Below are 25,134 nucleotides of genomic sequence, written 5' to 3' on the forward strand. Positions count from 1 at the left end.
ACGGATACACCATGGGAGAGAGTATCCAGGACTGTCCTTTAACATTACACCGTAGCCTTTGCTTCCATTTCTGTGCCTAATGACCACTGGGGTAGCGTTCAGAACACACAAACCCCCTGAGCTGTCTGGACCACACGCTGTTCAAATAGCAATACTTTAAGGGGTAGCTCTGTTCTTGGGCTAAATTAAAACCTGCACCACTTATATTTTAGATCCCATTTGCTAAGGCTGTGCCTCCACATTTCAAAACTCAATGTTACTGGTTTTAATATTAATAAAAAAACCCACACACATAGAACAACAACAGCAAAAACCACCACACTTAAAAACCAAAGACCTAAAGTTGCTTGATCTTTTTTCATTCTGTTATTAATCCAAAGCTTCAAGAACATAATTGCAGTATTCACATGACAGATTTTCATTAACCATATGGAAGGAAAACATTCAGGGTCGACATTTCTCCTACATTGATTCAGCATTGCCTTTAGAAGTAAAGGTTACACCTATTAAAGTCTTTTTGAAAAGGTAACTGCAAAAATTAAAATTCATCCAGATTAGCATTTACAAAAAGCCATTAGTATGAAATTTCTTCAGAATGTGTCACTTAAAAAGAATTCCAAACACCACTGTCATGTTAGGAGACATATCTTCTTTTTAAAACAGCTTTTTTCCTCTCAAAAGGAATTTCTTATATTGATAGAGAGGATGTTATGCCTACGCTGCTATTTCCAATACTTGGAGTTGCCTAGCAATCTTGGAATTTAAAAAGAGGAGGAAAGCAATAACAAAACTGAATTGTGAAATTACAAGACGGTGCAGCATTAAATTGGTTTGCAATACTTATCAAGATTCTTCTAAATGAGAAAAGATAGAGGGTGTGCAGGAGGCATGATAAAATCTGTTGATCATTTTCAACTTTCTCCCTTCTTTTCCTCTTTGTTTAGATATACACTTTTACACAATGGATTTCTCCTGCTTAACTTCATTACTTACCAAATACCTATCAGTGCTTGGGGGTGAAGGTAAATGTCAAGTCATGCAATATACTGATGTTGCCATTGGTTTTCGGGGTTCATCCTGACAGGAATTTCATAAAAGCATCCTTCTTTCCTGTTTGTATTTCCCACTACAAATTACAGCACTGAAACACACAGAAGTTCCCTCTAAAAACTGTTATTTTCTTACAGAAAGCTCTCTGTCTATCGTAGCCCTATGTCTCCATTTGGAGAAGGTGGTGGTGCATATGCAACTTGTTACTGTCTCTGTGCAACACCTCCTGCGCCTTCAGTCGCTTTAATTCCCTCCATCTCCCCAGTTATAGCATGTCTCTCCTGCCGGGATCTGTATTCCCCTTCTCTGCCTTTCAGGTCTGACCTTTTCTTACCCTCTCCCACCCACTCCTTTCCGTTTGCATTTGGGAAACTTCTTCTCCCATCTCCACAAAGCTGTGTCTATGCGGTGCAGCAGAAGCACACACAATCTGTCTTTACCCACACACCGAGCCAACCAAAACACGCTGCTGCGGTAGCCCAGCAGTGAGCTTAGGCTGCTGCTCTGCACCCGCTAGCACGGCTCACTGGCTGTGCTCTGAGCAGAGCTGGCATTGTCACAGGACTTCTGAATGTGCGTCTGGTCCCACTCCTTCAGCTCAGTGCAGTCCTGTAGCTACCTGCCCTGCAACAACCCCCAGTGCTCCTGTTTGTGTATCGTGGAGTGTGCTCTGCTCTACCTTGCTCTGGTTTGTATATTGCTGAGTGGCACCGTACTCACTTCTTTCTTCCAAAGGACACATCAGCCCTTACCTGTGGTCTCATCCATGCTTTCCTCCGACACGTGCTCGTTTTGATGGACCCATTCACCATTGCACTTGAAGAAAATCTGCATGGCTGGCATAGCTTTACAGCGTAAGACAATGGGGTTGCTTTTTATAATATAGGCATCATCTGGTTCCTCCATAAAATGAGGCAGAGTTCCAGGAGCAGATGGGATAGACTCTGGAAGGGCTTCACTGTTATCATTTCCTGAAAGGGAAGGAAAGGAAAATACACATTTTTCGTGTTGTTCCATCTTTGTATCATCTCATTTAATTGACTGGAAACCATTTTGTGTTTTATTAGACACTAATTTTATTAGAGAAAAACTTGAAGAACTTGATGGTTGTCAGGATTGTGCTTTACAAGGAATCTGACAGATATATACACAAAATTTAAATGCAAGAACCGTCAAGAAAATTAAAGCTTCAGAAAACATATCATCACTAATGCCATTTTTACAGATGGCAAACTGAGGCACAGAGCCATTAAATGGGTCACCTACGGTCACACAAAAAGCCTGTGGAGGAACTAGACCTTATTCTTTTAAGCAACAGTCCAGAGCCTTAACTACCAACCCTTCCTTCTTTAAAACACTAAATGGAATTTCTTTTACACAGTTGCTGCAGATTTAACAGGGATCAGAGTGCTAACCACAGAGAAATATATTGATACGAGCAGCATTACTGTAGCACTCCAACAGTGGAATACGCAAACTGCGATTTCATACCCACTTAGAGGAAATTTTCAATATGCTTTTACACCGATCCCATTTACTGCAGCCCCTTTCAGATGATATAAAAGTGGAAAAGTGGTTTCTGTAGGGCTAGAACCTGCAAGATGCTGAGCTTTCTCAGCCTGCAGCACGGGCAGGAGGATCCAAAGGCGTGCAGTCAGCACCGTACAAGCCTACATGTTCCGATCTCTTAGACATGAAGACAGAAACACTCAAACACAAGCTTCGCCTCACTGCAACTCTTCTAATCAAGTCAAATCCTAGATCCTGTGTGAAAATCAGAAATATCCCACTGATTTTTAGCAACACTGGGATTCATCTCAGCAGTTTGTCAGCTTTGTGAGAAAATTCAGAGAACAGCAGCAAAAAATAAATCGATTTATGAAGGAAGATTCCAAATTACTGAGCACATTCAGCACAGCCAAATTGCAACAGAGGAGGACACGGGCTGTATGCAGATGAAGGGCATACAGTATCGGAAAAAGAACAGCCGATGGCAATATATATGTGATTTAACCGAAAATAATGAGATAAGTTAGACAAAAAGTAATTTATAATGAAATAAATAAGTCTAAAAACGGTCACAGGTCTAGGAGGTTATAGAATAGTGAATATATTTTGCTACTTCTCTTAAAAATACATCTCTCATTTAGCGCTGGATATCTGCATGCAAAAATATACCCGGCATAAGTGCTGTGAGATGATTATGATTTTGAAATAAACTCAAGAGGGTTCCATTTTTCAAATGGGCCCAATGTTTTAAACCACATTTTCAGTGTACTTTATAAAATATTATCATAATTCTTAGCATTTTACTGCTGAACATTTATGCCAATTTCCATCTTGTCAATCTTCAGTAATACTGAGTCCCTGCAGGCTTTATTAAATCCATGCTTTATAGGAAATAACAAAAATGTCATTATAAGACTTTTGGAGAGGCATGGAAATCCCAAGCTCCCATCAATATCTGAGTGCTTCACAAGGCAGCAAGAAGCCTGTGTGGAGGAAGAATGGTGGACAATTTCCTAAGGACTCATTTAGCCAGAGAGCTTACCACGACCACCGTTATCCCTCTAAATTTGCTCCTTAGGGCAGGACACAAAGATGAAATCCCAGCTGTGCTGAAATTAAGGGCATAATTCTCCTTGCGAGTGGGGTCAGGATTTAACACTATCGCTTTCCATTGTTAACACGTTACTGATGAGCACCTTAAAACCAACAGATTGTACAATAACATTTGATGGACAGAGTTGATGCAGTGCCCACAGCTCCCAGGGCTTGGAACAGGTACGATCACACACACTGAGCAAGAGTTGCTTTATATTTAACTACAGCTCCAGCAGGAAATTTATCAGTAATTGAGAATGTGTATCCTTTCTCATGTCCATTTGTAACAGTTTACTGATGGCAAAAGTGAAGCTGGATTAAAAAAATGCGATTTTTAAACTTCACTTTCAAGGGCCACCTTTTTCTTTATTCTTGCTTTTCTTTTCATCCATCCTGCATCCTCTGCTAGCAAGGACTCCTTTCCAGCCTTGAAGTCTTTCCATTTTTTAATCTCCAGGTTATATATTCTTACCAATCTCTACAAGGAAAGTTTGTCATCCTAAAGAAAGGTTAGACTTGTAGAGAACTCCTCAGTGAGGGATTGCAGAGTGCTTTACAAATCTTATAACCTCCGAATAAACTAGAAGACTTTATAGCAGAAATATGTTTCCCACATTATCTCCTCAAACATCTGTACAGCAAATAAATGCATTAAAAATACAATCACCATTAAGTCCGATCTCTGAAATGCTTCTTGTCAAAGCCCACAGTACACCCATTAGTAACAAGAACGTAGTACTTGTACAAGCTGTCCATCACGAGATGCTCGTGGATTCACTGCCAGCCATCTGACTCAGTGGTGTCCTGTGATTACCCCAAATGTCTTCAGTAACAGCCACTGCTGTGATGTACTTCCATTTCTGATATTACCTACCAGATCATCAAACTCCATATGTGCACGCAGGCATGACAGCGCTGAGAATTCAAATGTTCAAGGAGAAACTGCTCCGATTCCACGCGCTGCTGTGCTGCAGCACAGCTACAAGAAGTCCTTCCAGTGTACTGAAGTTCTTTCAATCACACTGGAGTATCAGAAGTGCAAATTGCTACACCCTTCTCCCTGTACTTTTGCAGCTCTGTCAGAGGATGTCCTGACCCACCGGCATTGCCCCGTACTGACCCCCAGCTTTTCGAGGCGATGGGCAATTTCCTCAAGACCACCACCACGACTGGTCTCTCCATTTCAATCTGCTCATCTGGATGCTGTGTGAATGGGAGTCACACAACAGCCTCGTGTAACCTCCAGGGGAGGGCAAAATTATGGGAAGAGGGACTAAAGAAAAGGAGTGTTTGTCCCCAGATGTTATTTCACTTTCAAGTTCTCAACAATTTGGCTACTGCAATTGGTAGCAAACAAGATTAGACAAATTATGATGATATATTTCAACTCTCCTTAAAAAAAAATTTAGAAGTACTTAGCTGAAACAGGAAGATGTATCGAGCCAGCCAAATCTATCACACAACTCACCTCCCTCACTGACCACCTGAACTGAACGCCATCCATTGCTTCAGAGCTACGCTTCTTGGAGGTAAACTGCAGAGTCCAGCGTTCCAGAACATAGGATAAAAACACTTTTTGTGTCTCTAGGAGCATACATACATATATGCAAGCACTCTCACCCACCCCAATAAATAAAAATAAACAACAGGAGCTGTCACAGACCTTGAACACATCAATGCTAATCTGAAGGAAGACAATGCCCAGGCTGATGCTCTGACATCCCGAGAACCAGATGCTGCCCACCCGTAACCAGGTAGAACAAATCCCAGGGTCAGGTCCTAAAAAAATATTATTTAGAAGGCCATTGCTGATGTTATATAAATATTCGTGCATTTCAGGATAAATACTGCATTAGCTGAGATAATTAGAGCAGCTGCTGACCAAAGCAAAACCTCTCCTAAAGTGTACTTAATACTTGTGGTTTTTAATTTAATGCATCTTTTTTTTTGCGCATCATTTTTCTGTACCCTAATTTGTTTTAAAATTTATCTGAGGCCTACTAGAATTTTATACGGGTTTTGATTTCCAATTATTAAGGCTTTTAATTTATAACTGTCGGTTTTCAAGATTCAGGCCATTCGTGGTTATTGAAAATTGGCTGTTTTAATACAACAGTGAATGACAGAAGACCAAACTATCAAACACAATTCTTATATTTTTCATTCCTGGAAAATTACCTTTCAGGAAGTGCTTTGTGTTTTATGATCTGCACACTAGTCCAATAGGGGCTTTAAATCTTTTTATGACAATAATAGAAACAAAAAGAAATGAAAAAAAAAAAAGTTAGGAAAAAACACAAAATTCTTCTATGAAATAAATATACCGCTGTTAGTTGTCAGGTCACGTTTTAAAATCTTGATAGCAGTGGAAGGAAATCCTTCAGTAGTTCAAATCTGATTAGGATAAAATGTTAAAGTAAAATTTTGAAGCAATGAAAAAGTGTGCTTTCCAAACTTTGTTCCCAAATTGAAATTAGATTTTTAAAGTAAGTAAGTAGCTTTACCTTTCCATTAAAAAAAAAAAAAAAAAAAAAAAAAAAGTTTAAGATTTAAGAGTATCCAAAAGAAGCCAAGTAACTTGCTGGAAACAAACACGTATACTGCTTCCTTTATCCAAGTCCCCTGAATTTACAAACCTTGGCATTACCACTTGGCTTCCTTATGAAGCTCTTGGATGTGTTCTGCACTCCAGGCCTAACCCCGTGGGCAAAGCAGAAAATGAGTCACAAGACAGTCAGTGATGACCAAAACTGAACTTCCAGACACCTTCTTTTTTCCCCTTTTCAGTTATTTGATATCTGATATTTACTACAGAAGTAAGTAATGACAACTGTCATCTTCAAGTGCGCTCATTTTTACAGGAGAACCAGAAGATAAAAAATTCCTACCAGAGAGCACATAAATTGCTTATGCACGGAGCAGCTTCTGTAACAAACTGGAGCCATCCTTCAGTCAGAGAAGCAACTTAGGTGAGATCTGCCTACGTTCCTTTAATCATCTGACCCTCTCCCATATGCAAAAATGTGATTTTTTTTGCTCAGACATTGAAGGAAATACGATTTTGCTGTCCACATGAAATCCTTTAATGCCTCTGTTATTTCCTCTAGTACACGGATTTACTAAAGCCTCCAGGGACGTGGTATTTAGCAAAGATTGACAACACAGGCAACGGTGAGAGCGGTCAGTAATAAAACATGCATGCTGATGAGCTCACTGCATAATTTTTCTTTAAGTTCTATACATTGAGGGCGAATCCAATTATTACCTACTCAGCACCACTGGTAAATGGTACAGAACTACTTAATGAGCATGATTGCCACGGAGCACTTACTGCACAGCCTTTTTATTTGCTTTTCCTACTTCAGTATATTCCCCAAAGATGTAACTTTTAAACTTACAGAAATGCTTGAAAATGCTTTTTAGGCTTTTAACTGAATTCCTAGTTTCTTTTGCTATTGCATAACACAGTCCAAGGCCTGGCTTTATTAATAAGCAAGCCTGCTCACACCTTGATTGTGCATTTCAGATCCAAGGTAAGGAAGGCTGTACTAATTATTTCAGACATTCACTATTTGCTGTTATTTTCCAGCAGATTCCACATGACAATGATTTGCTTAAATGATCAATATTTAACTCCAGAAATTAATGTATTAAAAGCAATCTGGGAAGAATGCTTTCAGAAAGACAACGTACTTACACAGCTATGAGCACACTGTGTTTACAGGTGAGAACTAGCGTGGGTAAAGCTTTTCACTACAAATTTTCCCACAATGCCTGTAAAAAAATATTCCATATGAGGTTTAAATGGATTAAACAAACTTGGATGTAATTCAATTGGACATTGCTCTGTGGGAATCTCATCCTATTTCACTGTTGACGTGATCTGATTAAGCATCGTCTGCTTTCTTCTGGTAATAAACCATGCTACAAAAACTGGACAATATTAGGAGGAAACTTCACTGCACGTCAAGGTATGGAATTAAGAACCCCCTGGGACTGCTGGGCTGAACCAAAGGTTGTAAGATATGTGAAACACCCTGAGGCAAACGAACAAGTAATTAGAGCTGAAGTATGCATATATACATCATGAACAAATATTTAGGATCATTTTTCTTCTCCACCAAGACGTTTGTTCCCTTTTCATTTCAGCAGGGCCTGAAATCATAATTAGGTTGCCAGGACAATACCCCGCGAGTATAAGACACTAATAAAATATCAAAGTAGAAAAACATAAAGATGCCACTGATGTTTGAACCAAAATTACTTTCTGATGTGAAAACAAATCAAAACAATGTCAGTGCAAGTCTGTAGAGAGTGATGAAATGGTACTGCAAAGATGCCAGTGCTACCAGACATTTACAACAACCTCACCTATAGAAAGCAGCACGACACCAGTGGAAATCAATGAGATTCCTGTCAAAGTACCTTTCGTCCATCTATTCCTCTCTAATTTGCACGTGGCACAGGGTGTGGCTGAGCCAGCATGTATTGCACATCACAACCTGAGAATTCATTAAGTTTTCATCCGAATGTTTTGTTATAAGACAATGCAGTTAAGGAAAGTTTCCATTGCAATGCAATACCTGCCCAGCTGCCCTTTAGTGCTTCACTGAAGGATAATGCTTAATGAACCAGGCACTGCAATAATTAAGTCAGATACACATGAACTAACAGACTATTTGGGGTTATGTTTCCGTGTGTTACTGTGACACCAAGGCAGAGAGAACAGGAACACTGTCAAGCAGATGAACTTGCTTTTGAATAAAAATACCTTTGGAAGTAGCAAACAAAACCAATGTATATTCACACCAGTTCTCTCTTTTTTTTGTGTGTGTATTCTAACTGTAGTTTTCAGGGTTGTGAAACACAAGATAAAAGAAATTCAAACCTAGAATCATCCTTCATGATCAATCTAATATCACGGTGAAGACTCTCAGCAGGTAAAAAAAAAAAAAAAAAAAAAAAAAGCATATGACAGCTAAATTATTTCTACTCAATTTCCAGAGTGGACTGAACCCTGTAGCAAAACACACAACTTCAAAATTAAGTACGTAAAAAATAGGACTTTTTGAGGATGCTTATATACCCAGGAGTAATAAAGACTAAGAACACAGAATTTATTATTTTCAGAGAATTCTGTCATGGAGCGAGTAGATTACAGGCCTTTGTCAACACAACCCAATAAAACAACTCTTTATACTGGATATTCATCTACCCTACAAGGGACCATTTCTCCTGTTTTTAAGTTCAGTGTCTGAGACAGTGGCCACCTATGTTTTTAAGAGATGTCTCAAAAATTCACACCCCGTAGGATGCCCTCTTGTGGGGAACTGAAATAAAAGCTTACGGAGAAAAGAAAAGCTATGCATAGGACCCCTTCTAACTCTTGCTGTGCAGATGAGATTGGCAACACTGATAGGGTACTGGCACTTGAAAAACTCGCCTGTGGAAGTGGAAACCCCAATGCTGCTGTAACTATCTTGGCACTTAAAAGGATAGGTGATGCTCTGATCAAAGGGAGCACTGGTGGGAAACCAAGGATTCCTTAAGAACATGCTATAGGACCACGATCACTTTTTATTTTGCATCTTAGCAGCCAGGGTCTCCTACATTTTCAGCACGTGTTGAAAGTCACAAGTGCAGCACACACATCTCAGCAAACCAAGCCATGATATCAGTATATTAGTTTCATCAGACCCTCTTACTTCCTATGGATATAAAGTATAAACTTCCAGCAGCTGTACCGTAATCCTTCTCATCAAATATTTGGGCGACAGGTGGAAAATTGTTCTGCCAGCTGAAGGAAGACAAAATCCATTCCTCCTGGCAATTTTCTGCAATGAAAACTCCAAAAAATGAATGTGCAATAAGTTGTGGAAATAAATCTAAAATATTATCACACAAAAGCAGTGTGCTCAAAATCTTTAGCTGCAAACTAAACCTGCTTATCTGAATTTTAAAGAATTTCATTTCTTTTTCTATGTGCATAGGCCTAGATACTAGGCTGGGTGCTTATACTTGAAACTATTTGTTTTACACCTGTTTGCTTTTTTTTCCTCCTCCCCATTACACTTTGCTTGAAATGCTCTGTGGTTTCTTTGATCACTGCTTTTAAAGCATCTTGCATGCATCAAGAAAGTCTGACAACAAATCTGGGAAGTACATATTATCAATTTCATTTTCCAGAAGGGTAAGCAGTCAGTCTGCACACAGACTGTGACTGAGAGCAGGCCACGAGACAAGGAACCAAATGCCACCGAGCTGTGCTCCTGTGCTTAGTAAAACCATGCCAAGCTGCAGACACCGTTCTCTTCTTATTTACAAGGCTTTGGATGACATCGTGTCCAGCTTCTTTGCAGAAAAGGAGAGTGAAAGTCCATATCTAATCATGGGAATAAGTTGTCTTAACAGGATTAAGTATCAAGACAACTAACTGTGAGTATTGCCTACATATATTTAAGGCCTGTGTATGCACTCACTTTAACAATCCCTTCCTACATAACCTACTATACATCTACGAAGATTCAACGCTTCTTCACCAGATAAAACAGACACCTCAGAGAAGTCCCTGTGTGCATAAACGATGATCTCCAGGCTCAAAAGCAGTGGGTGGAAGTGCCTGAAGAGTGACGGAGTGACCTGCCGCAGCTGGAAGCAAGCGAGGGAGCCTGCTTGAGCAAGTCACTGCTCCTCGGTCAAAAAACCCATGGTAACTGCCCATGGGCACACCATTTGTCCATGGAAAGGCAAGTCAATGCATCAGTCTGAACCACCTATTCTTCTCCCTGACAAGGAACACACATGGGGTGCCTCTAAACACAAACCAGGGAGATGAGCTATAGTTGCCTAAAACGTTCTGATTTCTTGTATTGCTCTGAGCAAACCCCTTTTACCCCACTTTTCACCAAAGCACAGTAACAACATTACCATCCAAATGACTTCTCACACAGAATCTATTTGAAAAAGACACTCTGATGTCAACAAAATTTTGCTGTGAGAGTATAAAAAGATTATAAAAAGAAAAAAAAAAAGCCTTTTTCCTTAGTACCACTTTTCCTTAGTACCACTTTTCCCTTCTAATACAACGTTCAGCTGGCATTGCTGCACCCTCTCTTCAGCCATTTCACGAGAAACTTGCAGTTGCATGAAATTCATAAAAGCATCTTTCCATAAACAATGTTTTTAATGGGTTCTAGGAGGGTAGGACATTTATTTCCACCAATGAGGCTTAATACGTTCATAAAACATTACTGGTCTTTTCTATGCCAACAGAGATTTATGTGGTATACTATTGTAATCCCTCATGTATTCTAAACCTATCTATATCTAAGTTATACATATTTATAAAAATGATATATTGCATTTATTAAATATTAAGTGGATTAGTGGATTACAAACTTGAAGAATCTTTCATACAGTCATACATTTATTTAACATCTAGATTTTTTTTCTTTAAGCAGTAGGCAAGGAATATAAATCTTTAAAGGAAAAAGATTCTCCAGCATTCTAAAGAGATGAATCGGTGACAAAAAATGCGGTGTGTGAAGAATATCAAACCTGAAGAAAAAAAAGATCAACTTAAAAATGCAGTGAGAAAATACTTGATAATGCCAGATTTATCCATGTGAAGAGAATCAAATGGATGAGGACAATGACTGCAGATTTAGCTGCAATCAGCACTGAAAGGACCAAGGCATCACTGGTTTATTCAATGAGCTCAAAACATACCTAAAATTCTTCCTAGGTATCAAACACCTAATATCTCATGCTGACTAGACAGAGTTTATCTTAAATAGCAGCAGAAATTTTATCAGTTTCCTGAAAATTTGTCATATTTATCAGCTGGTTGTAGAGAGAGGGAGGACACTTTGGTGGCTCACTGCGCAGCCACCTATTTCCAGATGGTGAAATAAGATGTTGAAGGTTATAGCTTTGTTGTTGCCTAGGATAATTGGCCTGTTTAAGGGAACAAGAAGGGAACTCTGAATAAATTAACCAATATCGTTTGGCTAACTGATGTTCCAAGTGCCTCAAAGGGCTGCCAACTGTAATGGGTGCCATTAAAAAGTCAATATTTACTTACGGTTCCTACACTAAGGAACAGGTCTTGTAGGCAGCTAGAGAAAATCACGTCTACAATTTAACACAGAAGTACAAGATAAAGCAGGAGATATAAAAGCGAAGGAAAGCTTCTCTGGAGAGCTCTGCCTGGATTTTGGTATATTTAGATATCTCACATTTGCATCGAAAGCTATAGCTATTTCTTCAGCAGACCGGTCTTCCACGCTACCAATCATCAGATTAAGCAGCATCCTAAAGGAGATGTTTCTGAGAGCAGGGACGAGGTCTCCTCTGAAGGGCTTGTGCCACTCAAAGTCAGTAACAACATCCACTCATGTCCCATAAATGGTTTAAAAAACAAACAACCATATTTGAGCCAATTTCTTTTTTGAAGCCTTATTAAATTTCCAATTTACATGTAAAAAGTACATGTCTCTGACTGAGAAGGGGTATGAATCACAACCAACCTAGAAGATGAAAAGCCAATATGCTCATTGTGATCCTAACAATGAATATGAAGAGGGTGGATTTCTTCCATCTGTGAGAATCTTAGAAAAATAAATCAATTATCCTACTGATGATACTAAGAGTGCCGCATATAAAATTTGTAACTGCTTGGGTTCTGTTCAAGGACAATGTATAATTCACCAACAGAAAGTGAATGATGTTAGGGTAATGTTAATGTGCTTATTAATGTAAAAGGCAAGGGGAAATGATCGTGATGTGAGTAACTTGTTCTTAAATATCAGCAACTCGCTTTTATTAGGGCCCAGTAAATTGGAGAAAACCAGTAACCTGCTTACATATTTGAGCCGAAAACTAATCAGATTTACTCTGATAGCTTAAACCTTGCCCTTATTCCAAGTCCCACCCTGAAATTTGAAATTTTGAGGATGCAATCCAGCTGCTAGTACTTTTCAAAAGATATTCCAGCTTTATTACTCTCCCCTCATTGACAAGACTGTAATTACGATTTGGATCAGCTATACTGTGATGTATCAAAGAGATTAACTTCCATGGGAAAAAAATAACCTGAAGGAAACTAAAAACTCCAAGTTGTCCACAAATGATGAGCATAAACTAGGATTTCTCCCAAGTACAATTACTGACTTAACGTAGCTGCTTATCAAGCCCTGGGTCAAAATACCGTACCTGCTCATGCAACTACTCCAAGCTCAGCAGCACAGCAATAATAAGTATAATGAATTCATACCCAGCTCATAATTACACCTGCGGTACAATGCTTATTCTTAGCTACAGCAGCATTTTATTTACTGAATGAGCCACCAGAGCTCTTTCCGCGAACTCAATTCACAAATCAATTGTCATTATTAAGGCTAAAGGCTTTGATGTGCCCAACTGCCAATTCAGCTGCCGAGGAGATGCTTACTGCAGAGCTATTCACATCCTGCTTCAAGCTGGACTACAGAGGAGTTTTTGTTTTGTTTGTAAGCAAGTAATAAGGCTGCCGCATTACAACTGCTGATAATATATTAAGAAGGAGGGGGCAAAGAAAACCCACACATATGCCAAACTGCTCTTCTCTTAAAACTAGCGCAGCATCAAAGCTGTTCTGCAGATAAATGTCAGTTTAACTTCTTTTGGAAATGTTGGAGGAAAAAAATATTCTTCCTGCACCACAGAATGATAACGCACACAATTCTTAAGGACAGATGTTGCATAACAAAGCACGTCTACGTTTTTCTTTGGCTGCCAGCATGGAAAGATAAGCACTATCTGTTTCATGCTGTGTTTATAAGCTCAGCAGAAAGTCTCCCTGGCCGCTGTCCATCCAACCTTTCCCATCCCGACATTCCAGCAAGAAAGGTGTCAGTGACCTGATGTTCGCAAACACTGAGGGCGCATGATTGCATTGGAGCCAAGAACAGGAAGATATATACCACATACCAGCACACACCACCTCTGAAACAATAAAACAGAAAGATCAGGGAACACTTATTTGTCCAGAGACTGATATTTGCATGGCTAAAGCAGGATTTGTGTTCTGGTACAAAAACACCTCAAGGCAAAAATCAACCTGCACTTTGTAAACATGCAAACATTGACATCAAGTCCTATTGTTTTTAAATGCAGATAAAAATAGTTTTTTTTTTTAGAAAAAAACATATGGAGATCCTATTTGATATTTTCAAAACATTGTAGAATGGGATGTTTTTGTATTGGAAGTTTCATATTAACCAGTAGTATCATTTATCTTTTACTCCTCTGAGAAAGAACAGGAACCTAACGTTTGTGCTGAACTTCAGCACAATTTATTCTCTTGTACTTAATATTTGGATAAATCCTGTACTACAACAAGGCAAGCCTTGAAGAAAGGTGGTTGGTTCAAGGTACATTGCCATGAAGCCAGCCCAAACCTACTTAATCAAAAGCTCATTCTAGAGTTTCTTTGCTCTAAGATCAGTTCAGCTGTACCACTGTAGACAATGCCTGGCTTGGCATTAAAGCCCCACAAGATCTTGGTTTGATCCCAAGTAACACAAGGCTGCCATCCAACCCCCAAATGAATTTTTATCTACACAGGAACTGTGATAAATAGGAGTAAGATGATGAAGATATCGAGAGATATGTAGAGAGTAAGCGTATTGACCGTACTCTGTTCAGAAATAGCTCTTATGCCCACATGCACTAATTATAATATCACCTACAATATCTCTGCCATTTGAAAAGTTGGCATTTTTCATCTGTTTTTCTTCTTTTGCCTTACACAGTAACCTTGCTGTGTATCAAACTCAAATATCAGTCACTGTCATAAGTAAATTACAGTATGAAAAATGTGAATTGGCATTGAAATCAGTCGTGTCTGAACAGACAATACCACGATTCCAAATGCAAGAGGAACTTCCCCTCCCACCCGTTCCCTCTTTCAGCCAAAGTCCATTACCAAATGCACAAGCAAAGTGGAACAAAACTCAAGAGCACTGCTGTTATGCACATCTTGAGGTGCTCAATAGCCAGGAGTAGAAACAACAGTGAAATTCTCAGCAACTGTGTTTTAAATCCCCGATGATCTAATTAAAACTGGACTAAAGAATGCTTCTTAGGTAACTGCAACCTAATAATATAAGAATATATGTAACATGAGGTATTAACAGACATTTATTAGAATGAATTTAGATGAGATGAATACTAGATTACCAAATTCTTACAAAATACAGAAGTGAAACTTATATATTAGCTTGTGTTTGCAAGTGTTTCCATTCCTTGTCCCATTTTACAGGAATTAAACAGAGCTAGAGAGACAAATGAATTAAATTTAATGAGAATTCTGAGCTGGCTGTCAATTTTATATTCGTAGACTTTTTCAAGTAACTCCTGCTTCACATACTTTATGAAATAGACAAACAAACAGACACAGTTGCAACAGCTAAATGAAATAATCTCAAAGAGAAAAGTAAAAGCCAAGAGTGAAAGAAACCCCTTTTACATCCTGTTGGTACAATGGCACTGCAGACTGGGCAGCTCTTCATTAACCCAGCTGCCCTGTACTGGTCACTGTTCATCTGCAGCAGTGTTACTGCTGGCTGCTATGCATGCAGCCCGATCCATCTGCACAAGGACTGTAATTCAAATTCTGAAGCAGCAGTTGAGATGAAAACCCCAAAGGACAATCCAGAAACAAAAACACACTCATGCATTCCTGTGCTCCCTCTCCAATTAAAGGAATGAATTCACCAAGTCGGACATAACGGGGAAGAAAAGATTAGGCAACAGAAGGAAAAAGAAAAAAGAGGAAAATTGCTCTAGAAGGAACGTATCACACAGTTATCACCAATGTTTCAAATTAGCACAGCAAGTTATCTGTATCCGATTGCACTCACGAAGCATGCTGCATGTGTAAAATATACAATATATTTTCCAAATGAGATTGGCTTGCCGTAGTCACATCTGCTGTAATGATACATTTTCAACACCACCTGGCAGTTTTGTCTTAAAGCCCTACAGCAAACGGAACCCAATTCACCTGTGGTCTTCGCTCTTATTTGCTGTTGACCATGGCGATTAAATCTGGAATTGAAAGCCTGGATCCCCTGCACGCCTTCTTCTGGCTCCTTAAGTATTACAGCCCCTCTCCTCTTGAGGAAGACTTTATATTCCCATGCTTCCTAACAAAGGGTAACCAGCTAATAGGTTGAAAATGGGTGCCATTAAATGCTTAAAGAATAGCTATCTTTACTCACCTTAGTAACACTATTTTCAAATGATAATCTTATATCTGTCCGTTTCTTTACAAGTATTCTGAAGATATCCTGCAGCTTTATTGGTTGGTTTGATTAAGCCAATACATCTGCAATTTCCTAGCCCACAGTAAGTAGATGTGCTCTGCAGATTCATGATTTTCTGCAAAGCGTATTTTCAACTTTAGTACCTTAGTGAAATTCAAGGAATGACTGGGGTTATTCTCCTGCCCTATAAAGCTTAAAATTTATAATAGATCTTAGTCAAAGATATAACTCCCATAGAATACGTACTACATATACATATAAATGATAAAATAAGAAAAAGCTTATGAAACATCATTCATACAGGATTCCTGAATATTAAGTTTTACATATAGGAACAGTGGACACACAGAAAAAACTTTACAGATAGAAAAGAAAAAAGAAAAATGCATTTATGGGGATACTTGTTATTGTTGCTCTCCCTTGTAGAATCACTACCCTAACCTCCAAGCAGCTGGAAGTAAAACAGTAAAATATGCTGGCACACTGTAATATTATTTATAGAGACCTGTGAGGCATTTCCATTCGCTTATGTTACTACAGTTCTCAGAAGTTGTTTTGTACTACTAGAACATAAGATTTCTGTGGTGCCCTCCAGTAAACCGTTTGAACAAATAAAATACAACTTTTGCAATTCTTTCTTCCGTTTACTTACACTCAGGTAACTTTTCCTAAAACCAGGATGAATTTAAGCAAAGATATCCTACCTGAATTGAGAGAGTAACATCTTTTGGAATTTTCTTGAGTGCCAATCTTAAAGATCCTTTAAACAGAAGACCTGAAATGTCATTCATCAACAGCCGTGATGATGGCTCTTGAGCTGGCACTGGCTCCATCTTCTTTGCACCCTCCCTCCAGGTATCGTATATTTTCATTTCTCCTCCAGGCTGGGCAGGGCCAGCTCTCAGCCTGTCCTCACAGGAGATGCTCCAGCCCCTTCATCATCTTGGTGGCCCTTCATTGGACTCTCCAGTATCTTCATGTCCCTTTTGTTTTTCTATAACAAATTCCCCTCGGTTCTCTGAAATTTTTGCTACCTGGCAGCTATTGTCCTAATTAGCAACTTAAATTGCCTGTTTATGCAGCTACCAGTAGGGGGAGAAACAAAAGAACCCCAAAACAAAGCAAAAGAGAAAACCCAAAAGAGATCAATTTGAAAATACTGTCTCTCAAGAACCTCCTACGCCAAACGCCCCTACAGCTGACAGTTTTGTGCAGCACAAAGATTAATAATTTTCAAAACCTGACATTTTCCAGCTGAATCACATGCTACTTTGCGAAAAATCTTTTCTATATCCGGCCCCGTGCTGCTTTTCAAGGAGAAGGGCATTTTAGGCTTTGGCTGCTTTTGTCATGTTAAAGGCCTGAAAAGACTTACAGCTGTTGGCTCCGCAGCGAGCTGTTCACGCACCAAACATGCACTTTTGGGTGAGCCTGGCAATCTCCCTGTATTTGACTCGTTTATCCTTTGATGCCCATCAACTGATTTCTCTTGAACTGAAATCTAAATAAATCACAAGCCTTTAAAGTAATAAAGCACATCCACTCTTTTCCCCTTCCACCCCTCAAATCAGTTAAAGTATTCACCACTCTTATGGCTTCCTCTTGCATGTATTTCATTGATTACAACCTTCTCTAACCATGGGGTTTCAAGCAATTTTACTAAACCCTGTGTTTTCTGATCTTTTACAGTACCAAATGCTCTACAAAGAAGCCTAGAGCAGACTACTCTTTATTGCAAGCTCCAGAATCTAGACCATTTCCTGATGTTGAAAATCCCTGCACTGGGGATAAGGAAGCATGAATTTTGAAATTTGTGATTCCAAAAGTCCCTCAGAGTCAAGGCCAACAATTCAAGTTTTACACTGAACAAGCCAAAGGAGTGTATTGACGGAGTTGATGTCAGAGGGGCTGGACAGTGACTGAGGAATTTTGTTGAATTTTCTTCTGCCTGGATAACCAACAGAAAAGGACATGGAGCTTTCTCACAAAATCTTTAAAAACACAGGAAGGTGGATACTGGTTTTACTTATGATCTGTAAGTTCACATAAAATTGCCCTCTCCCTAGATCCTTTTAATAATTAGCTGTTCCCTATTAACTCATTTTCTTTACAGAGCTGCAGGGTTAATTCAAGTAAACAGTAGGACTATTCTAAAAAACAGTAATACATTCCTACATTTCAAACTGCAGTCAAGTCCTTGGAGAGAAGAAAATTAAAGAGCTCAGAAACAACTCTTAATAGATCTTCTCTGTGGTTTTTGGCTTCGCGTTATTCACAGATTACAGAAAGCACCATATTTTTCCCCTCCTGAGGTTACTGAATATATACCACCAGATAAATGCCAGAGAATGCCATTAAACAACCAGACATATGCAGTTTTCCGTTACAGGCAAAGAACTTGCTCTGCTACTTTACTGAAGAATAAATGCCTCCTCTTTGTAGTTGCTACAGAATCCCAGCAATGCCTCCGTTTGTAAGCATCGATCCATTCTTGGCGGCAGAAGCCCAGGATCTTACTTTGAAATTTCAAAAATCTATAAACTTTTTGTTGACTTCTTGATATATATATTTTTTTTCAGTTTTGTGTGCACACAAGTTTTCAGAGCTTGTTTATTACAATTAATTGAACTGCTGAAACACCTAGACTGAGAATACAGTACATCATGGTGAGTCAGATCTGAAACACATGGGAAGAGAAATGCCACCACCCAAACTGTTTGTGTGATAGATAAAAAGCTTTAGGGAAAGAAGCCACAGAGCATAATTTTTCCTTCATTCTTGAAAGGACTTTATTTCTTGCAAAGTACAATGAGGTCCCTTCAGATTTCAATGTACAGTTCAATTTTCCTAAGCTCTACTTCTTGTCCAACAACACGTTACATTCTTCTTCATAACTTATCCTAAAATGGCTGGTAAATTTTATGTTGGACATGCTGAATGACTAAATCAACAAAGCACCCGTTGTACAGGGGTTTTCATGCCATTATGAGCTGGGCTATTTCAACTCTGAAGTGGAGGCTACTTTACGACACGAGAGGCAGTGTCATTATCTGTAATAAAATGTACAAAATGAAGTGCTAGGCTAAACCAAGAACAGGTCAGAAATACACTCTGGTACTGAATGCTAGGTACACATAACCCACAGATACAAGCCTTACCTGATAGCAAACTACAAAATTTTTCCTAACAGGTGAGGGGAAGGCAGGTAAATGGCCACCTTCCTGCATTCCCAACTCAAGAGCCACTCTCAAAACAAAACGCAGCAATAACGCGTTAGCACACTTTCATTTTTCCCCCAGCATGTCAAGAACTATGAGCTATGACATTAAAATCCATCTCCTTCAAACTCCACACGCATGGTATTTTAGCTGGACTTCTCTTTAGTGGCTGTAATAAACGCCAACGTTCAGTTAGCACTGTGATGGATAAGGTGCCAACGACACTGACAGCTGCTCCCACCAAAGTCCAGTACAGCTGGGTTTCGTCATGCCTCGCCTACCAAGCCTTTCACTGGCACGTAGGGACACAACGAGAAGCAGAAAGTTGATCCAAAAACATTCCCCTAATTCATTCAGTTACCATTTAAAGCACATTTACCATTTAAAGCACGTTATTTATACCCTGCAAACACTGTGCTTGTATTTCTATTCAAGTACTATCTTTGATGACCTCTAATTCTCATTTTGCAAAAGGCAAAAATATGGTATACTTCTGTGAGAAGTATCAGCACCACAATCTTAAGTGAGGCTGGGTTATTCTTCATCATAATGAAAATAGAAAGTGTCTGGAACCTTCTTTTCCTGTTCCTGTGTAAGGAGCTAAAAATGAATTCAAACTGTTGACAGTGAACCAGCACTGAGTTGCCAATTCTGCACACAACAGCACTCATCTTGCTTTTAGGAAGTCGATTAGATTTAAGCACGTGCTTGACTTACAACGTACGCTGAGCTCATGTGCTGAGTCTCGTTAATCTGAAGAACTGGAGTCTATCGGTGATTGATGCGTCTGACCGCCCTAAAGCTGCTATCAATTTATGAAAGAATATGTAACTCAGGTAGGATTTTATTTAGATACATGAAGGACTGAGGCAGCATCATCCTTCTGTACGCCTCCCCTCATTTAGGACCAACAGCAGGGAAAACAGCACAGAGGAAACAAACTCCCTGCAACTTGTTTCTGCCATAGGACTTATTAATACCCAGCTTGATCCCATTGATCTATGTCATAGGAAACAACACACAGCAACAAAACCGACCCATCGATAAAGTTTTACCTTTTTCTAAGGTAATTTTTGCGGGGTTTTGTTTGACATAACATTTACCTGAGCAACAAGATCTTAACATGCTTTTAGGAACCAAGAGCACTGTGTGCTTGAATAACCTCTCTTTAGTTCAAGTCAGATCATCTACAAATATTACAAACATTTCACAAAGAACAGGAACTGCTGCTATGAGAGAATCAAGCTGGAATACACACATGAATTCAAGCTCACAATCATACACTACACAGCATATTCAAAAAGACAAGGATGTATTACAAAGGCATGGCAAATCTCTTCTGATGCTTAAAAACCTCAGCAAGTTTGTCATAAACACAGAAGTAGCAGCTCTGCAAAACCAACAAGTACTCACACATTACACATGGGGAACTGAGAAAAAAGAAAATTATACTGATCACAATCATTTTATTAATAATGTACGAAGCCTTTGCTCCAAATCTCGAGCCTGTCAGAGATGAAAGTATCTTCAGTCTTTTTTTTTCTTAAGCAGAACAAAGTATAGAGGTTTTTTATCTTCCCTTCTAAATGCCAACTGATCCTAAAAAGTCTTGCTAACACTACTACTGCCTTTAATGAGTAAAGGCTGTTGAACAAAAACACACTGTCACAGACACACGATGCACTGAACTAAGTCATAAGGGCTGACTTCAACAACTAACCCCCAAAATAGTGACATGTTTGGAAACTACCACATAACAAGTAAGAAACCTGTTATAATAATAAAAAAGGAAACAAGCACCAGAAAGAAGAGAAAGCATACAATAGGAAGAAATACAAAAAGCACACATTTTGAAAAATAAAGATTAGCTGTAGTGGTTGGTGTTGCTGTTAAGGTTGGGAATCTGCAGCTACCTTTCTAATTACTGCTTCCCCAGGTACCACTGGTGAACGACGAACGTGGATACAATTACTGGCTCACACAGGTGCTAACATTCTCATATTACTTCCTCCAAAAAGTAATGCATTTAATACCCTTATAAATAATGAGAATTCAATCATAAAAGTATCTTGGGCCTCTTCTGTGAACCAGTAAGTGATGCAATATAAAGAACTTGCACTTGAATGAGACTCGAGTACTGTAAAATTTACGCATACAATTCCAGAATATGAGGTGTGTTTTCAAATGGAAGTTCTTGATGCTCAAGCACTGGAAGACACTGAACTGGTTTTGGCTGAGACAGAGTTAATTTTCTTATAGTTGCTGGCCTGGTGCTATGTTTTGGATTTGTGATGAAAACAGTGTTGGTGACACACCGATGTTTTAGTTGCTGCTGAGCGGGGCTCGCACAGGGTCAAGGTCTCTCCCGTTCCTCACACCGCCCTGCCAGCGGGTGGGCTGGGGTAATTCCTTATTTTGCTTTGCTTGTGTGCACAGCTTCTGCTTTACTTATTAAACTGTCCTTCTCTCAACCCACGAGTTTTCTCACTTCTGATTCTCTTACCCATCCCACTGGGGGAGCAAGCAAGCAGCTGCATGGTGCTCGGCTACCTACCAGGGTTAATGCACAACCGCTACGCACGCTTTGGGCATGGGAGCTGCATCAGTGTAAGCAGCTCCCCTTACACAATATGTGCATCGTGAACTGAAAGAGAAATTGAGGGGAGGTGAATTGAAATGAGTTTCACACATGCCTGAGCGTATTATTAGAACCTTTTTGGGAAAGTCATGAAATTAAGGATTTTGTGCGGGTTGGAGGGGAGGGAAGTACTTCTTGTGTATGCTTGACCAACTAAATGAAAATCCGTACCACTCAGAACTGAGCTGCTACTTTAAGCTGACTTCAGACTTAGGAGGAAGGAAATAGCATCTCTTGGAATCTGACAGCCTGTAATTACCTTCACGTATTTAACAACTTACACACACACGTGCAGAACCTGTGATTATTTAGGAAATGATCACAAACTGGTTTTGGACTGCCCGAAGCCTTACCAGCTACATTCAGAATGTCTTTCCCTATCCTTTATGAAAAGCACTGAGAAGGATGGGGATTACTCAAGAACTACGTTCAAATGCTCTATGAACAATATTCTTTTTGTATCTGCAAGATAATAAAAATCACTTGTTACTTCAGTGCTGTTTGAGTCATCCTCTCCCTAAGAAAAGCAGCATTATTAATCTAGAGTGTTTATCACCAGCTCTGTGATTGAAAGGCCTTTGTTCCAAGACTTGAAGATTTATTTGTCAAGTCTGACAGCTCAGATGTAGCCTGGCAGTGAACATCAGTGTCTGAAAAGGAATGTATAAAATCATGAACTCTAGAAAATAGCCGAAATCACAGTTAAGTTTGATATTTGAAATTAGGAGACAAACCAGATATCTAGATAAAAATGCACATTTGCATTAAAAAATAAAAAGGAAAGATTTACTATACAGATATAGAAGTCTTATGGAACACTGAGATGCTACCTCTCGCATGTTTAGGATATATTTTAAATATTTTGTAGAACATATACTTATCTGAAGTTCATCTAGGTATCGTTCATTCTAGATCTTGAATAAAATCAACACGTACAGACATCTGGTGTCAAAGACAAGCTGAATTCTTTGCTCTTGCCAGTGTCGTAAAACTACTGGTGTTACTGTAGGCTGAATTTTAATATGTGACTTTGAAAAATAAGCCCTTTATATGACAAACCTTATCACATTTCCACAGTGTTGTATGATAACTTATTATAAGTAATGTTCTTAATCAGGCAAGGCCATAATATATAGTGAGAAATCTAACCTACAGGCTCTTCCAAGCACAAAACAGCTCAACTAAATCAGGATCTAATCAGAGCAAATAAAACAGCTTAAATCAAATAAAACAAGAGTAGATTCACAACACATAAAATTCAATGTACATATCCAATGGAGCATTATATACCAGGTACTCTTATTTGATAAGATTTGGGTAAAATCTGCTAACGGATTTGTGCTATTTGTGCACGTAATCATGTATCGCATATGCATACAAATTATGGATCAGATCCCTCTTTGGCATAGTTGCATAGCTTCATTGAAGTCAAGAACTGAATGCATAAATCTTTTCATTATCCACAGACACGCTTATAGATTTATATATGTCTATAATTGGCTTTAACACTGGACTTGACATTAAATCTGCAATCTGTCAGAATCTCCATTATGTGACTTACACAAGCCTGAGTGTAATGCAGCAGTGAGAGGAACTGCCAGGACTCTGCGTATCTCGCTGGACTTGGATATTCTCCAATTACACCAAAAGGTGTTTTGTCAATGTGAGAGGAATAAATCAGAGAAGACGTATTTCACCTCTTAGAAAGCCAAGCAATCAGCTCATCCATCATCTTCCATCAGTAAGAACTTTAGTAAATAGAAGCAGAATAGGAGTCGATAAAATATGCTTAAATACCACCCAGGCCTTTACTTGCTGTGCTTTTAATTTGGTAAATAAATGCCTTCCATTGGGCACGCACCCCAGAGTCTTTGCCATGACGTAGATTAAGTGCTTTGTTAGCATTGCATTGCTGAATTGATCTCAGAGGTATAGCTAACTATAATGGCCTTGAAACATTCAGCTTAAATCTCCCCGCTGCTTAATTTCAAACATTAAAAGGTGCATGTGGGGGTAAGAAAACTCTGGAGTTAAAAATATATCCCTTTTTATGGTTTTATTTAATCTCTTAACTATGCAAACAAGAAACATGTGTCTTGCAGGCAAGAAGCACAAGCGTAATAATATCGAAGAATTCTGGTAGAATATATTGTTAATTAAATTGAGTTTAGCCCCAAAAGGCATGTTCTGTCTCTTTTTTTGAGGCTTAATTAAGAATAACATCAGGGGAAAAAAATCACCATGAAATCACCACGTATGAATTAAGCAGTGTGGGCAAGAAAAGGGACGCTCTATTGCAAGAATTCTTATATTACTTTATTTTTCATTTGAGTCATCTTTTTATTGACTTTTTAAAAGTAATGTATTCTATATGGCAAATACTTAATAAGTTTTTGTTATGTTCAAAGCCTTTGTCCATAAAACGAAGTGAAAGAGGAAAAAGGATGCACAAAGAATTGATTTCCAGAAGTGCTCAGCATCTATGGTCCAACCTTAATTTCAGAAGAACTCAATACCAACCTAAAAACAAACAAACAAAAACCCACCAACATTTGGGTATATCAGGTAACTATCCTATTTGGAGCAAATCAGCCAAGAGCCTCGTAATAAACAACTAGAACTTCAGATATTTGGGCTGGTAAATGAAATCTTGGTTGCAAGGTTGCAATTAAAATGCAAAATAGTAAAGAAAAAAATCACTTTAACTTCTATCAGTCAAAACATAACAGCAACCACAGTCTCTCAAATAAAATGATTTCTTTGAATAAAGAAATGATGGGGGAGACAGGATGGTAAAGGAGAAAGAATGCAGTTCTATTTAAACTCAAATTCAGTAAGTATGAATAAAGGGAAGATCCTGACAAGTGAAAGCATTTCTTTTAATAGATGCATGTGATTGTTTCAAATGTAATTTTGCACTTGAGAAGAAATAGAGGCAATCATGCAAAGAAGCTAACACGTGGTGACTATACATACCTAGTCATCGAGGGATTTTTGCAGTGAATTCACAGATTTTGATGGACGTCCTGCAGGCTTTTAACACCAATTTATTCCAAGATGGGGCCTAGCAGAGCTGCCAGACAGACGCTATTTGTAGAATCTTGCTTCCTGCCGTTTAAATGACCTTTACGTTTTTTTTTTACGAATGTTTGCCTGGAATCCATGTCTGGCATAATGCTGAATTATTAATCACAGTGCCTGGAGTCTGTGCAACGGCTATTTGAGTGCCAGGACGCACCACGCGGTGTGTTCAGGAAGGGAGGCTAAAGGTGGGTTCCTTGAAGACCGCAGGTACAGGCAAGGAGAACAACCACAC

The 25,134-nt window shown here is 38.9% G+C and overlaps 1 protein-coding gene across 10 annotated transcripts in view; it reads right to left on the bottom strand.

The window, feature by feature from the left end:
• Positions 1–25,134, bottom strand: part of UNC5D (unc-5 netrin receptor D) — a 196,233-nt gene that overhangs the window by 69,462 nt on the left and 101,637 nt on the right. For all 10 annotated transcript variants that reach the window (XM_072027140.1, XM_072027141.1, XM_072027139.1 and 7 more), the window contains one exon: positions 1,803–2,021. In XM_072027140.1, coding sequence (XP_071883241.1) covers positions 1,803–1,956 — 154 coding nt within the window. In that variant the 5' untranslated portion in view covers positions 1,957–2,021. The remainder of the gene's footprint in view (positions 1–1,802; positions 2,022–25,134) is intronic.

Source organism: Anas platyrhynchos, chromosome 23, assembly GCF_047663525.1.
Source record: "Anas platyrhynchos isolate ZD024472 breed Pekin duck chromosome 23, IASCAAS_PekinDuck_T2T, whole genome shotgun sequence".
Taxonomy (NCBI): domain Eukaryota; kingdom Metazoa; phylum Chordata; class Aves; order Anseriformes; family Anatidae; genus Anas; species Anas platyrhynchos.